General features: G+C 39.2%; 1 protein-coding gene across 2 annotated transcripts in view; it reads left to right on the forward strand.

Moving 5' to 3' along the window:
* Wnt4 (Wnt oncogene analog 4) overlaps positions 1–10598 on the forward strand; it is a 186398-nt gene extending 175800 nt beyond the window's left edge. For both annotated transcript variants that reach the window (XM_022061963.2, XM_087357882.1), the window contains 4 exons: positions 1106–1368; positions 3499–3773; positions 9355–9483; positions 9710–10598. In XM_022061963.2, coding sequence (XP_021917655.2) covers positions 1161–1368; positions 3499–3773; positions 9355–9483; positions 9710–9997 — 900 coding nt within the window. In that variant the 5' untranslated portion in view covers positions 1106–1160 and the 3' untranslated portion in view covers positions 9998–10598. The remainder of the gene's footprint in view (positions 1–1105; positions 1369–3498; positions 3774–9354; positions 9484–9709) is intronic.
* The last annotated feature ends 4312 nt before the right edge of the window (positions 10599–14910 follow it).

A 14910-nucleotide genomic window follows, 5' to 3' on the forward strand; every position in this document is an offset into this window, starting at 1 on the left:
CAAGCGTATCACTTGGAATAAAACGAAAGTGTTTCAAATTTGGGAACACGTTCAAAAGACAATTTGTTGACAAGATGTTGGACAGTGGCTTGCCAAAGAGTGAATGAATCGGGGTATTACTTTCTGTAATAATTTCGAAATTCTCCACCGAGTAGTGTCAGGGGAATAAAATACGAGATATAGAATCACATACCTAGACGAAAATTATACATCTCTGAAAAGTAGGCGGATAAAATACTGATGTGGATTCCATAATAACAGAGGATTTCTTGAAGATGTAAATAATTATCGACTATCAAAGAAACGGTATACTTGTAAGATTTGAGGTTTTCACAGCGATGAGTATGAAGATTTCTATCTTCTGGGTTGTTGCGACGTGTAGTCTGGTAGATGTTAACCAACGTTTCAGAGGTCATACTGCCTCCGTCATCAGGGCGAATAAAATATGAAGATTTCTGTCTTCTGGGTTGTTGCGCTGTGTAGACTGGTCGATGTTAACCAATGTTTCAGAGGTCATACTGCCTCCGTCATCAGGGCGATGAATATATTCATATATAACATCGACCAGACTTCACAGCGCAAGAACCCAGAAGACAGAAATCTTCATACTTATCGCCCTGATGATGGAGGCAGTATGACCCCTGAAACGTTGGTAAACATCTACCAGACTACACAGCACAACAACCCAGAAGACAGAAATATTCAAACGTTATACTTAATCTTTCCTAGGATTGGCGGTTTTTTTGGAGTAAAGGATCATCTTGAATACTGAACTAACAACAAGCAGGTGACATGATTATAATTTCCCATTTGGACACAAAACTGAGCAGTATACACAATACACGTGATTAGGCAGACTCGTAGACAATGTGTTGTTGACATTATCGTAAGCGTCATCACCAAAACTCTGTGTTCTAACCAAATTATGTCGTAAAAGGACATCATCCCGTCCAAGGCATTCCAGAGTAAGATTTGAAATTATTTCAAGGTCACACCGCCGTCCACTGTTTAAACGCTCGCGTAACACATTTAACCACACATTTTAATTTATAATGGCACCCTGCGAGAAACATCCAAGTGTTTAATTAATTCTGTGTGTGTTAAGGACGTCTAAGTACTCAAGCGTCGGGAAAACAGTGCCCCCCGTGGCCCAGACGCTAATGAGATTCATTTTCGACGCGCTGCACCGCCGAAATCCGTGCAGTGCGTCGCGTATGCAACGCAGGATGTGCCAGGAGAAGAGCATCCGAAACGCGTTGCTCAGTGCGAGAGTACTGGCTGCTACGCAGTGCCAAGAAAACTTCCGGTACGAAACCTGGAACTGCTCCAGCGTACACCGGAACATCAGTTTCTCCGACGGCAACAAAGGTATTATGACCGACATATTTCTTCATAATCTGATCGTTAATAATAAGCTTCTTTCTCTGAAGACGAAAATCTACAGTGCATCCGTTGATAAGTTGGCTGTTATTCAACCTTATTGAGAATTTCTTTGCTTTTGTGGAATTTTAAACTCCAACACCGTGATTACATATACTATATACTGAGACAGCTGAATCCAATCCATAATTGCACATCCTGATTCTCGTAGATGATCCGTCTTTGCTCAAATTCTCTTAAGTCTGAACTTTCTTTCAGTTTTTTCTGAATATAATCTCTGTTGGTACGTCTTATTTCATCATGCGTGCTATGTTTAACCCCATCGTAATCTCCGTCATTCAGTAACTGTTACAAGTAAATGTAGATGTAATTTCCTTCAGTCCTTCAATGCACAGTTGGTTTGAATACCTTCGCCAGAATTTTGTTGTCAAATGCCATCATTAAGCGCGAAAATCTTATAATTCTGTCCGAGGAGTTTTTTTTTTTAATTTGGGAAACCAAAAATTTGTTCGATATGAATTTCTTAATAAATAAGACAATTTTTTTAGGGATATTCAAGTTTTTATTTCTAAATTACTTAGGGACCTGCAGACAATGGCCCCGAATATGACGACAGAAAATTAGTGTCGTTCAGGACCACTTCTCTTCAGTTCAGAATATCTCCAACACTCACTCACTTCCATCGGAAACATTGCAGCTCTCAGCGTCATTCATTTGTTTGTAGTGCTGAATGATTTGAGCCTAGCTTCCGCGTTCTCGCGTTGCTCTGAACTTGAGTACAGGAGCGCATACCACACGCATCACACCCAACCGTGAGGGCGACCTAAGTAACTTTGCCAATCTGACGTTTGTGGCCACAGCGCTGTAATTAGTAATTAGGGTAAAGACGGCCGTCTTCCGGGTTGTTGCGCCGTGTAGTCTAGTAGAAGTTTACCGACGTTTCAGAGGTCCTCGCTGCCTCCATCATTAGGGTTTTCATAATTTCGGCCGGTAAGTGGCAATCGTGGCAAGATTTTCTTGGCTTTTCTCAGCGTATCCTAAGCTTGTGCCACGGTGGTCTAGCGGTTAGAACGCCGGCCTTGTAATCCTGGGGTCTCGGGTTCGGTGCCCGAATTTATAACTTGTGTTGGGCAAGGCCGTGGTCTAGGCAACACGGAGTTTTCCTCCGTGGCATCCCAACAATTACTCCATTCACACACAGAAGAAGGCAATGGCAAACCACTTCTGGATCATCTGCCAAGAACGTATATGAACATGTCTCAGTCCGAGAAAAGGATGGAAGGATCCTGTTCACATGGACCTGTCGTCAGACAGAACACTATATAGTAATAAGATGAGGTGGTCCAGCGGTTAGAACGCTGGCCTTGTAATCCTGGGGTCTCGGGTTCGATTCCCGGCGGTGCCCGAATTTATAACTTGTGTTGGGCAAGGCCGTGGTCTAGGCAACACGGAGTTTTCCTCCGGGGGCTTCCCCGGTTTCTCCGTGGCATTCACACACAGAAGAAGGCAATGGCAAACCACTTCTGGATCATCTGCCAAGAACGTATATGAACATGGCCCAGTCCGAGAAAAGGATGCAAGGATCCTGTTCATATGGACCTGTCGTCAGACAGAACACTAAATAAATAAAATCCTAAGCTTATTATTAATTATAACTTACGGATTCATTAAGGATAAAATTCTATTGGATCTGGTCCCATCTGAGAACAATTTTGATTTCCGACAATCATTCCACTAGAAAATTTCCCATTTTCATTCCACGGTAATTTCTGGTGGTTATGCCAATGGGCGTGTCGCGGTCCTTGAGCTATTACAACAGCTGCTAACAATCATGTCATTGTAGATCTCTTAATATCAATATACGATGATTATTTTTATTTCAGGCCATGATAATTTTCGGGAATGCCTCTAAGGGTACAGGTCACACGCGCTGATAAATATATTTATTTAATATTTATATAATTTATTTATAAAACAATACAAAATATTTGAAAATCCTATTCTTCCGTGCATATAATTTCATGTTACAAACGCCTCTGCTATCAGTGCAGTGTCGTTGAAACTTGACGGGTTTCGTCCTTCGGAATACTAACCTTAGGACGCCGACCGTGTTCGCAGTTTACCGCGAGACGGCGCTAATGTACGCCATGTCTGCGGCAGCGCTGACCCACGTGGTGGCCGAGTCCTGCGCCAAAGGTACCATCAGGGGCTGCCGCTGCAGGGAGGAGCTGAGACCTGAGGACACGAGGAGGATCTGGCGTTGGCAGCCCTGCGGGGACAACTTCAGCTACGGTCGACGTTTTACAAGACGTTTCACGCAGATGGGGCAGTGGCGCACGGCGGATTACCTCCACGATTTCCTGGTGCGCCATAACATGAACGTTGGCATCCAGGTTAGTTTGAAGCAGGGACTCCCACGAATACATCAGAACCCGGGCGAGAGTTCTTCTGTTTTTATGTTTTACGACTTTTGAACCGGGAACATTAAGACTACATGCATTCTGCTCTGCTCTGTCCACATTTATGGACGCTTTACTAATTATTCTCAGTCCCTCTAGGCGAATTCTTGGACAGCAACTTAGAATATGCCACAACCACTGCCTTTTTCCTTCTTCACAGTCGATACTTTGTCACAACGAAGCAAACGTCGTTATATTCGTAAACCACGAATCTATTAAACCAGTGACCTTTCAGGAGGATGAAAGGGCACAGGCCGACAGATCGGGCGAACAGGGTGACCAAGAAATGCCGACGTAGCGGGAAAATTATATTTAAAGTGTTCATCGACTGGCGAGCAGCAGATTAGACCAGGGGTTCATGGCCAACCGATGTATTTTCGTGGGCCAGTGTATATTTTTGTAATACTGCATCAGTTTGTATAATGAAAGGTAGTTACAGCCTATATAAAATATTTAATTTTAAGTAAATAATTAACAAAAAATAATAAATCAAAATTCTTAGAGAAATTATTAATTAATACGTGTTCCTGTTTTTAATAGCAAGTTAATAAATTGTCAAGATATGACGATGAACTGATTTAATTTACAATCTGGTGGCCCGCGAGCTCATAATAGAGGGCGAATGTGACCCCTATTTTTAAAGTCCGTAAAATCAATTTCTGTGGCAATTAAACAAAGTATTGAGACAGCTAATTTACTAAACAACTATTATTTTTGATATTCTCTGGTGTTTAGTCACTTCATAGCATTCTCCCCCCCCCCCCACCCAAATCGTGAATAATCTTTGCACATTTTCCAAAGGTCTACAGTCATACAAAACGTTACACTTCACATGCCCACGTCATAAATTCTTAAATCTTTTTTACTTTTTATCAGAGGATTTTTACAATATTGTAACGTGGGACGGCAATGACAAAACCTGGTAATTTAAACGATTATATTGTGAATGTTTACTGTACTAACTGACTCTAGAGGAAACTGCGAGAGTGTAATGTATAATCGGTGAAGTATAATATTAAAACATCTTAAAATTCTTGCTGTCAGATCAAAACACTTTACGACGGCACGAAGGTGCTCGCGGGCACAGGTTGACGACCCCTCCTACAGAATTTCTGTACCAAACTTCGTATTGATATGAGCAATCATTCTCCACTCAACTATCTGAGTCAATCCCATGCATTTGTCACTCAAACACATTTTATTTTCAACCTATGACATGAAGTGAATTTAATATGTATTTTCCTTGTCCATGAATGTTGTGGTATCAGAAGTCAGAAAAAGAACAGCTTTCTGTTTGTGCAGAATGACAACACAGCTGAAACGTCTGTTGGTATAGCAACAGTAGATATTCAGCCAACATAACAAGTTTTATAGCCCATTCAATTCCAATTCTCATCCATTCAAGCTGTGACCTGAGGTCTTCCATCACCTTCACGTCGAGGTCGGTGCTACTCGGCACAGTCTCAGGACACGGACGGACAGACAGACATGTCCCGTTTGCGCCCGAAGTCCGCTACCAGTGACAGTTTCCTTTCTGTACAAATTAACATGGTCGATAAAGTATCAATAACGATCTTCCAAGTTAGGTTTTATTGACTCCGGGCTCCGTGTAGGCGAAGTTCAGAAACTATTCATTTGGTTTTTGGTTCTTGTACGGAATGCTTACCTTTGTAAAAAAAAAATTAAAATGTAGGCTTGAGTGGGGGTAGGATTCCAAGAATTGTACTGCATGAGATATTTGAAAGTTATGTGAGCCTATAAAGACGGACGTGAGTACTTCTGACAGATACAATAACTTATATCCATTACTTAAAAAACGAAAAGTTCGCTCAATCTTTACGCTAAATGTGAAGAATCTGTAACCGTGATAATTATTACACATAAGGAATTTGTTTTAAATTGGCTAATATGCTCAGAGATTGGTTGGAACACACCCACAGTTGCTGCCTGTCTGGTTAACTTTAATTTTGCCCTAAAACGCTGAATATTTCGTCTCCGGAAACTTGCGAAGCAATATTTATCTTTGTGTTTTTAAAATGTAATTAAGTTATTTATTAATAATAATTTATTACCTCGTTAATGAAAATGCCTCTCATCTTGTTTTCACATTCTAGATGCTCTATAGAGATCCAAGCGAAGAGCAGAATGTATTAAATTCTGTGGACCGAGTTTCAAAATCATTCAAACCTACGAAGGTAATGTTCGAGTGTTCTTGAAGTGGTATATCAGAGAGCAATCAGTGTTTGTGGTTGTAGTCAGATTCACGAAGTCGGCCATTTCGAGGAAGTTTTCCTTAGGTACTGAAGAAACTCATTGGATGGTAATATTAAAATGGATACACTCTCTCTGCTAGATTATTTTGAAAATCGTCAGTCTTGCAGATAAAACAATATGAAAGTAGTAATTTTTTTTTTTTTTTGGGGGGGGGGCACTGTTCCCTCACCAACTCTAGTTTATTTTCCTGGGATAAATGTGCCTTGTCTTATATTTAGTGTTCTGTGTGACGACAGGTCTATATGAACAGGATCCTTCCATCCTTTTCTCTTCTCGGACTGGGACCTGTTCATATACGTTCTTGGCAGATGATCCAGAAGTGGTTTGCCATTGCCTTCTTCTGTGTGTGAATGGAGTAATTGTTGGGATGCCACGGAGGAAAACTCCGTGTTGCCTAGACCACGGCCTTGCCCAACACAAGTTACAAATTCGGGCATTGAATTTTTAATTTAGGCCAATAAACTTTTGTTTTCTCCTATGAGACTATTCGCAAAAAAAAATAAACTAACCATTCTTTGTTTTTTGTCTTAGACGTCCTTGCTCTTTGGTGGTGGATTGTCGTTTTAAACGTTTCGCCTTCTCTAAACAAAAGAGTAACGTACAACACCGTGTTTTCAGTGAGTGGAAGGGTTCAGAGGTCGTGGGAGTTTCAATCCGAAAATGCTTTTCCATAGGAGCGGCCACTTCGTTTCCCACACGGGACTTAGCAGACTTCGTTGTTGTTACATCTTGATACTGATAAGGATTCCATTGTGCTGTTTATTAGACGCTGTGGATGAACGCGGTCCGCTGAAAGCCGTGGTTATAAACAAAGGCTCATCAACTGAAGAACGCGGTGAGTCCGAAGATGGCTGTGGAGTCTGGTAAACTTCTACAACACTACACGGCGCTACAAACCCAGAAGACAGCCATCTTCGAACTGAATAAAGAGTCTGTAGTGAGCATTAACAAGGATAGTTACGTATTGTCTACGGAGGATTTATTTTTCAGAAGTAAAACTTAATGCATATTTAAGTCGTAAGGTAAATTAACTAATTCACAGCGCAGTCAACTTTATAACAAATCCTACAAGAAAATAAACATGAGTTAGGATTTTAACCTAATGAAACCTAAAATAACATTCTGTATTCTTCCCTGATTAATTAGATATTCGCTTGAAGCAACTCGGAAGGGGGCTCTCACTTAGAAGGCGTTGAGTAGTCCTTCGCCACAGGTGTTTCTGGCATGTGGGGAATGCATTTGCCTTGTCTTAAGATAAGAGAGGGGTGACATCGGATTGTGGCCAGGTGACATCACTGTGGGTTCCCACGGAGTGCCTAACGATGGTTTATGGAGCATCACAGCACCGAGACACGAACACGGAAAAATTGACTGCAGACAAATCGCCATGAATCTCTTCTCCTGTCGTCGCCTTTTGCTTTAAACACCGATAATGTACCACTTATGGCTACTAACAGATCCCACAGCCCTCTGTAGCTCAAAGTCGACAAGCTTGTTAAATTCCTCGTAGATTTTTTTCTCGCCGGTAAATTCTGTTTGGCCTGGACTCACTTCCTACAGTTGATGTGTCCAATTCTCGAGACCCCAAGATCCATTCCGTAATAATTTAAGTGGTTTATGAAAAGGGAAAGGAGACCCGCTGAGAGGCACCGCCATTTTATTAATTTACAATACGATAAAAAAATTATTACGTTCAAACATCACATACTCATATGCCCATTATAACAATTACCTTTTGTTCAAAGTATTTTTACTTTTTCCTTGCAATAAATATATTAATTTAATTTGGACTCCATATTACAGTTTATTTCAATACTTAGTAAAAGAATTAGATAGACCGGCGAGTTTCGAATTGTGATTTATTGTAGAAATCTTGGTTTCCACAGGAATACTGTTCATATATTGTTGATATAAGTTTTCGACAAACGGAGTTTTTCGGAAATAAAATATTCACTTTTAATGTCCGGATAAATGTATGTTACAATACACACCTCAACTTGAGTTCCCACGTACTGAATCTGGGAGACGGTCCGAAAACATTAAAATCGCTACTAGACTCTTAATGTTTGAGAAGCAAACGCGTTGTCATGTGAGCTTTTCGTTTCTCCTGTTTGCTATGTTTTATGAACTTCAAGTCTTCTGTTACTGGGGATCAGTCAACGCTGTGTCCCGTTTAGTGAAGGCTGTACGACGTCGCCTTTAACCCGTGAACTTTTTCTTATTTGGACTAAGAAATGGCTTGTCCGCTGTGGCAGCCGCGGAGAGGCTGGCAGGTACACAGACGCTCGTTGACAAATACATACGCGACGTGGCTGTCTTCAGTGAGGGATGAGGAACGAATGACTTCTGCCATTGTGCCTTTCTCAGGCTTGTAATTCACGTCGGATGCCACAGCCAGATCGGGTACAGCTTGTCCGGCAATCTTAAGGCAGCTCTGTACTGTTCTGTTCTGTCATTGAAATCTCTACAGACGAGGTAGAGGGGGGACTGAAAAGCACGCAGCCAATCAGAGACTGCAAATATTATGCGTCATAATCACATTTGTTAACTTATAATTTAGTACAGCAGTGCTCTAATATCTTTCTCTTGTATTCTCTGGATCGCTACTGTAAGGATTATCGTTAGATTCTTCCGAGATTCTTGGGATGTGACCCCAAGCGGCTATCGAATGACAAATGGAATGCTAAGTTAACCATTAATCTCTGTCTAGTGGTGATATAGATGGTACTTAATAGAGAGGTCAGAATTTATCCTCTTTCCACACTATTGCTGTTATTATTTTCATCAAAATCGTCATCAAACATTTTCACAAAGTCCTTGAGAAATTGATGGTCCCTCACGTACACAGGTCAGGTCAGATCTACCTCACTGCATAAATGTTAATTCTCCTAATATTTTGGTAACACTGCATGTCGTATTTTCTCAAACCTCGGACAGGAAGACCACCGTTTCGCGGCGTAGGAAAATATTTCATATTCTGAATTAATTTTATGTGTTTTATAATCTTTTGAGAGGCATTTTAATTTTTTATTTTATTTTAAGTATTGGATTCTAGTCTGTATTATTCATAGTCTGGATATTACAATGCGAATACTATGGTAATCCTATAAGTAATTATCAGATTCTGAAGGCTATCAGAGATGTTCATGCCTTCTTCCACTTTTTACCGCGTTCTCGCCCAAACTTTACGGATTACGACTGATGTAACAACAAATCTGTGAGTTTCGTGTTTCTTGTACAGGCAGTTGGGCAGATGAAGGACGTGTGTAAGTGCCATGGTTTGTCTGGTTCTTGTACTGCTACGACGTGTTGGAAGCGTCTCAAACCATTCAAGGAGACAGCGGAGATATTGAAAGCGAGCTACTATAAGGTAAGGTGCAGAACCTGCCCCACAGTGCAAAGTCCATTTTTCTCGTGTCAAAGGTAAAGATTACAAACTGTCCAGCTCTCCGATGTGGAGTTAGTCTCCAGTTAATTCATCACGCATGTCCGCATATTCTCTTCAGAACTGTGTGCTATTTTTTTAAATTTAAATTTAATTTTAATCTTACCGTCGTCCTACTGTTCATGTAATTGCCACAAGCCTCAATCGGCAGGCGCAGATCACATCCTCGAGCAACCACGCATCGCCGAAGAGCAGTTCCAAACGCCTGGCGTCCAAGAGCAACTTGATCTACGTTCAAGATTCACCCGATTTCTGCCAGATGACTCGCGGACGTCGATGCCTGAACCCGGAAAACTGCGGGACTTTGTGCTGTTGTCGGGGTTACATTTCCATGACAACAGCGGAGGATCGGAGCTGCAACTGTCGCTGGGTGTCCCGACATTATACACTCTCGTGTAGCAAGTGTACGTTCATGAAGGACGTCTATATTTGTAAGTGAGGCATCTCGCGGTCTTCAGAAGCGAAATACTTAATCATCAAGGTTCGTTCTACAATCTCCTGCAACGAAATGGTAAAAATTTCTAACGATTCGGGGCGAAGAAATTGTTTTCTCTTTTCTTATTTCGAAGCTGGACATAAAAAATTGAAAATTTCTCTATATCGCCGGCAATTTTTATCATTTCAACGCCCAGAACAACAACGAACATGTATTTGAGAAGTTTGGTGTAAAAATGACTTACATTTATTTATTAACATCACGAAAGCATTTTTTTTAGGGCTGTAGGAAACCGTCTTTACAAATTTTAACAAATATTAATGGCCCACCTTATTTCTGTACAAATTGCTAAATCAAACGGTTATTGAAAGCAATTTTTGAAATTTTCATAATAAATTTCGACCTCTAAGAGCAAATTAGATCTGAATCAGCACCAATAATTGCGTAATATTCTGTTAGACGAATGAATCGAGCGTAAATTTCCACATTAAAAGTATTTCGTGCGTTGCAACACAAGAGTAATTATGTCCGAAGTAAGAAAATTCATTAATCATGTCTTATGAGCGCTAAATTTAATTGTCCCAAAAACTAGGATTAAGGGAATTGAAAAATCTAATAATTTGTGTATAACATTCAGCGAAAATCTTTTGCTTTGTGATAATTCAGTGTCATTGCATTTCATGCTATTGAAAAACACCTGCTTATGTACGCAGTTATTTTTCATATCGCAACGAAATTTAAAACGAATGCAGCCTTGCCGAGGTAAGGGACCGTCGGGTCTCGATCCGGGATGGTACGAGCCGAAGACCAAATTCCTGTGTCGTATTACTTCGCGAACTTGCTACAAGGAGACGCTCCTGTCTGCACTGTTGTTCCAACAGGTGGTGCCATCATGTATGAGAACACATAACTAATTATCCACACTTGACTTTTCTCTGCAGTTTACATTGTGGTGCTGTGTTGTCAATATGACGTGTTTTCCTTACAGTATCATCTTACAGATTTCAAGTGAAAATAGCTCATTAAATGGCACATAATATGAATACAAAGGTAAAACAAATAAAACTGTGCGTGTGCTTAAACACTTCACACATTTTTAATCTCGACTTTACGTGAATGTGAACGGTCAGCTCCATTTTTCGATCGTTTCCCTCCGGGAGAACAGCCCTTGTTATCCATTGGATTGAAGACTGGATACACCCACTGTTCACCCACACACTGAAGGAAGACACTCACATTCCGGTGGTCCCGGAACTTCTGCACTGAGGCCTCTAGAAACTGCAGTAGGAAACTACAAACACCAAGCTTCTGTACCTCATTGTCTGATGGTAAGGTTAGTTTACAGGGACTCTGTTCCTTTAAGGAATCATTTTAAATTATGGAACTTTGTTGAATTGAAGAAGAATGGAAAGTTGCTACTCCAGTAGGCACATTGTTATTTTCCAAACGTATTCTTACTGATTATGCATACATTATTGGTTCTGTCGGTCATTATATGCAGCCAACAGTTTAGGTATAAACGCGTAGTTAGGTTATGGATTACGTGTAGAACACAACCAATAGTTCAAAAGCCCCTGAAGATGAATGAAGTTGCGTGATACTTTCACCCAAGCATCTGTTACCCCTCTGCTAAGCCGAGAAAGGTGGAAGTGGGATTCTTCAAGGTCAAAACAGTGCTCTGGTTATAGACTCATTGATCTTATCGTAGGTTATTGTAGGTTAGGTTCATGGTATGTAGTAACAAAATGCTGTTCAGACCAGCTATGAATCCCGCCCAGTAATGTATCCAATTGGAAATTAGAACTGAAATAGTCAAAGCTGAGATCACTAACCTCTATCTAGTGCCACATTTACGAAAGGCATAGGAACAATATGGGCAACAGATTGTTCAAAAACAGTTTAAACAATGTCCTGTTTTACATTTTCCTCGAGATATTAGGCAGAAAATAGAAGGAAAAATATGGAAAATTATTCTCCAGTACTTAGTAAAAGAATGAGATGGCGGCTGTTCACAGAGGAGGACAGCGTGAGACCATTTCATGTGATTCTTATTATTTGAGGGATAAAGACGTCGTATAATTACGCTTTATTTTTACTGTAATCTTGAAACTAGGGATGTGATTCCACGGTGATTGCTGTGATAGATTTTCATTTTTAAAACACTAAATTCGAAAATAAGTAATTCTTTTACCTTTATAAGGCTCTTACGAGATTTTATACAGTATTTTACAGATTGTCATAAACTATACACTCATGTATGTACATAATTATATATATATAAATGTATAAAAATATAATAATAATGTAATATAGCAGTTATTTTATTTTCCGTACCAGTTATTTTAATGTATCTGATGTAATTTCGTATATTTTGTTATGTAGTCCAAAATACCTCATCAGAAGCAGAGAATATTTTGAAAAAATGCCAAGGTCACGATGGATGCTCGGAAATTTATGATTCATCACAGGATGAAAGTTGAAACAGTTCACGTGTTGACCAACAGATAAAAAAGTACGTGGTCATTTTGTGGTATTTATTTGGAAATTCTTAATTAGTGTTATTTAAACGAGCTGTGATTTTGGGTATCAGTCAGTGGGGGTTTCAATGTTGTAGGCCAACTACTGATAAGATTTTTCGTATTATTCAGATACTAGAGGAAAAAATTGAAGTTCTATGAGACTGCGAGCCGACATAACTCAGTTTAGTGACTACTACGAGGCTAGAGAAAGTTTTATAATGAGAAACTTCATTAATTGTACTCTTTGCCAGATATAATTAGACTGATCTAGTCAAGGAGTATGAGATTGGTAGGGCATGTAGCCTGCATGGGGGAGAAGAGGAATGCATACAGGGTTTTGGTTAGAAAACCAGAAGGAAAGAGACCACTAGGAAGACCTAGACATAGGTGGGAGGATAATGTTAAAATTTATCTTAGAGAAATGGGATGGAGTAATAGACCTGGATTCATCTGGCTCAGGATAGGGTCCATTGGCGGGATCGAGTGAACATGAACGTTCAGATTACATAAAATGCTAGGAACGTCTTGGGCGTCTGATCGAGAGTATTCGGTGGAGGTTAAATATGAGAGTGGGGGGTGGATTATAATTATTGATTTTGGTAAATCGACTGTTATGAGAATATTCACTTAGAATTAATGATAAATACCCTTGAATTTTAAGAAATGAAACTTCGTATTGGATCATTATACTTTTTGATGAACACTATTTCAAGTTTACGTTTAGTTAGAAGCTGGTGGAACTCTACAAAATGCGGCATATAATATGAATAAACACAACCGACATTCATTATTATGTGTGTACAATATGAACAAATATAAGGCTGACTATTGGTATCTGTCTACACAGTTCAACTTGAGAACTTTGCTATGTTACGTGGATTCGGATGAAATGGGGGGGGGGGGGGAGGAGGAGGTATATCTCCTCTCTTCCTTGACCTCGGTACTAGACGGGGGTGAGTGGTCATCATCACGCCTCGGCCGGCTTTACCCCCGGGAAAGGACCCCGGTACCCATTGGATAGGAAGCTGGTGTGTTTCCAGTAGGGATTAAATCTTTCCAGTCTCGTACTTATCTTGCCTTGGCTGGACAGACTAAATTTACTTCATTGGAAAAGCCCATTTGTTAAAATATGAAGAAATTTACAGTTAATTCTGTATAAATTAATCAGATATTTCTTGTTACCGGTAATATAAGACATCTCGTAATTTCTTAATTTTCATACAACATCTTTACAAAATCAACAGATATGAAAAGTGCGTTTAGAGTATGTACAAATTCCTTTCCGTACGTATACATGTACATCGTACTTTGTATTAACCAAGCCACATAACAAGAGACGCAGCCTTCGAACAGAAGCGAGAAATTTATCCGTCTCTTACAATTTTCTGAGTGAAAATATGGACTGAATTTTGATTTATATGATTAATTATAACCTGGAGTATCTTTATTTTATCTGCCTAATGAGAATTCAATGCCGTATGCTTGAACAACATTACGTATATTCTATTTTATCTTGTGATTCATTTTCTATAGGCCCAAAGTTTTAATTCTAAGATGTGCCCATCACAAACAAAGAAATTTAGGTCAGTGGTCAACATTGCGTCTGAATGTGGCCGATTTTAATGTGAAAGCACATCAAAGACAATACTCGCTGCATTTATGGCTAAATTGGTCTGATAAAAATAAATACGAATGGTATTTTGAGACCTAGTACTATCGTTTAATATAATAAATTATTGTTTTACCTTAAATGTTTGAAAATACACACAAATGAAAACAGAAACTGAATATCTCCTAGGAAACCCATCCTAGATCTCTTCATCGCAATGACGAGGAAATGTTACTGGAAAGATCATTTAGACTAAAGAGTATTAATTTAAAAGCTCTAACACACTTCAAGAATTTTTAAGAAAACGAAATTTGATAACCGAAAATCACTTTGATTATAATCTAACTTCATTCTTATCCATACAATATTTTATTTTCCGTCTATACACAAACTTAAAATAATGTTGTTTAAAATTACTTAAAATTATAACATTCTCAGTAGATACTGCATCTTGTTACATTTTTTGTATCGACGACATGTTTCAATGTGTATCACATCATCATCAGGTCTATCAATTTTAATATATTTTAAAAACTGTAGTACATTTTGCGTTGCGTATATTGGTTATTTTGATTTGTTTAATTTTTTATCTCTTCTTTTGATTTTGGAAGTTGTACTTGGATGTTTTATATCTGTAAAATTAATTTTCAAATCGTGATTTTGGATATAACCAATATACGCAACGCAAAATGTACAACAGTTTTTAAAATATATTAAAATTGATAGACCTGATGATGATGTGATACACATTGAAACATGTCGTCGATACAAAAAATGTAACAAGATGC

The sequence above is a fragment of the Zootermopsis nevadensis genome, unplaced genomic scaffold (assembly GCF_977971745.1).
Source record: "Zootermopsis nevadensis isolate Lab colony 2312 unplaced genomic scaffold, Znev_1.0 Znev_ptg000002l, whole genome shotgun sequence".
In the NCBI taxonomy this organism is placed as follows: domain Eukaryota; kingdom Metazoa; phylum Arthropoda; class Insecta; order Blattodea; family Termopsidae; genus Zootermopsis; species Zootermopsis nevadensis.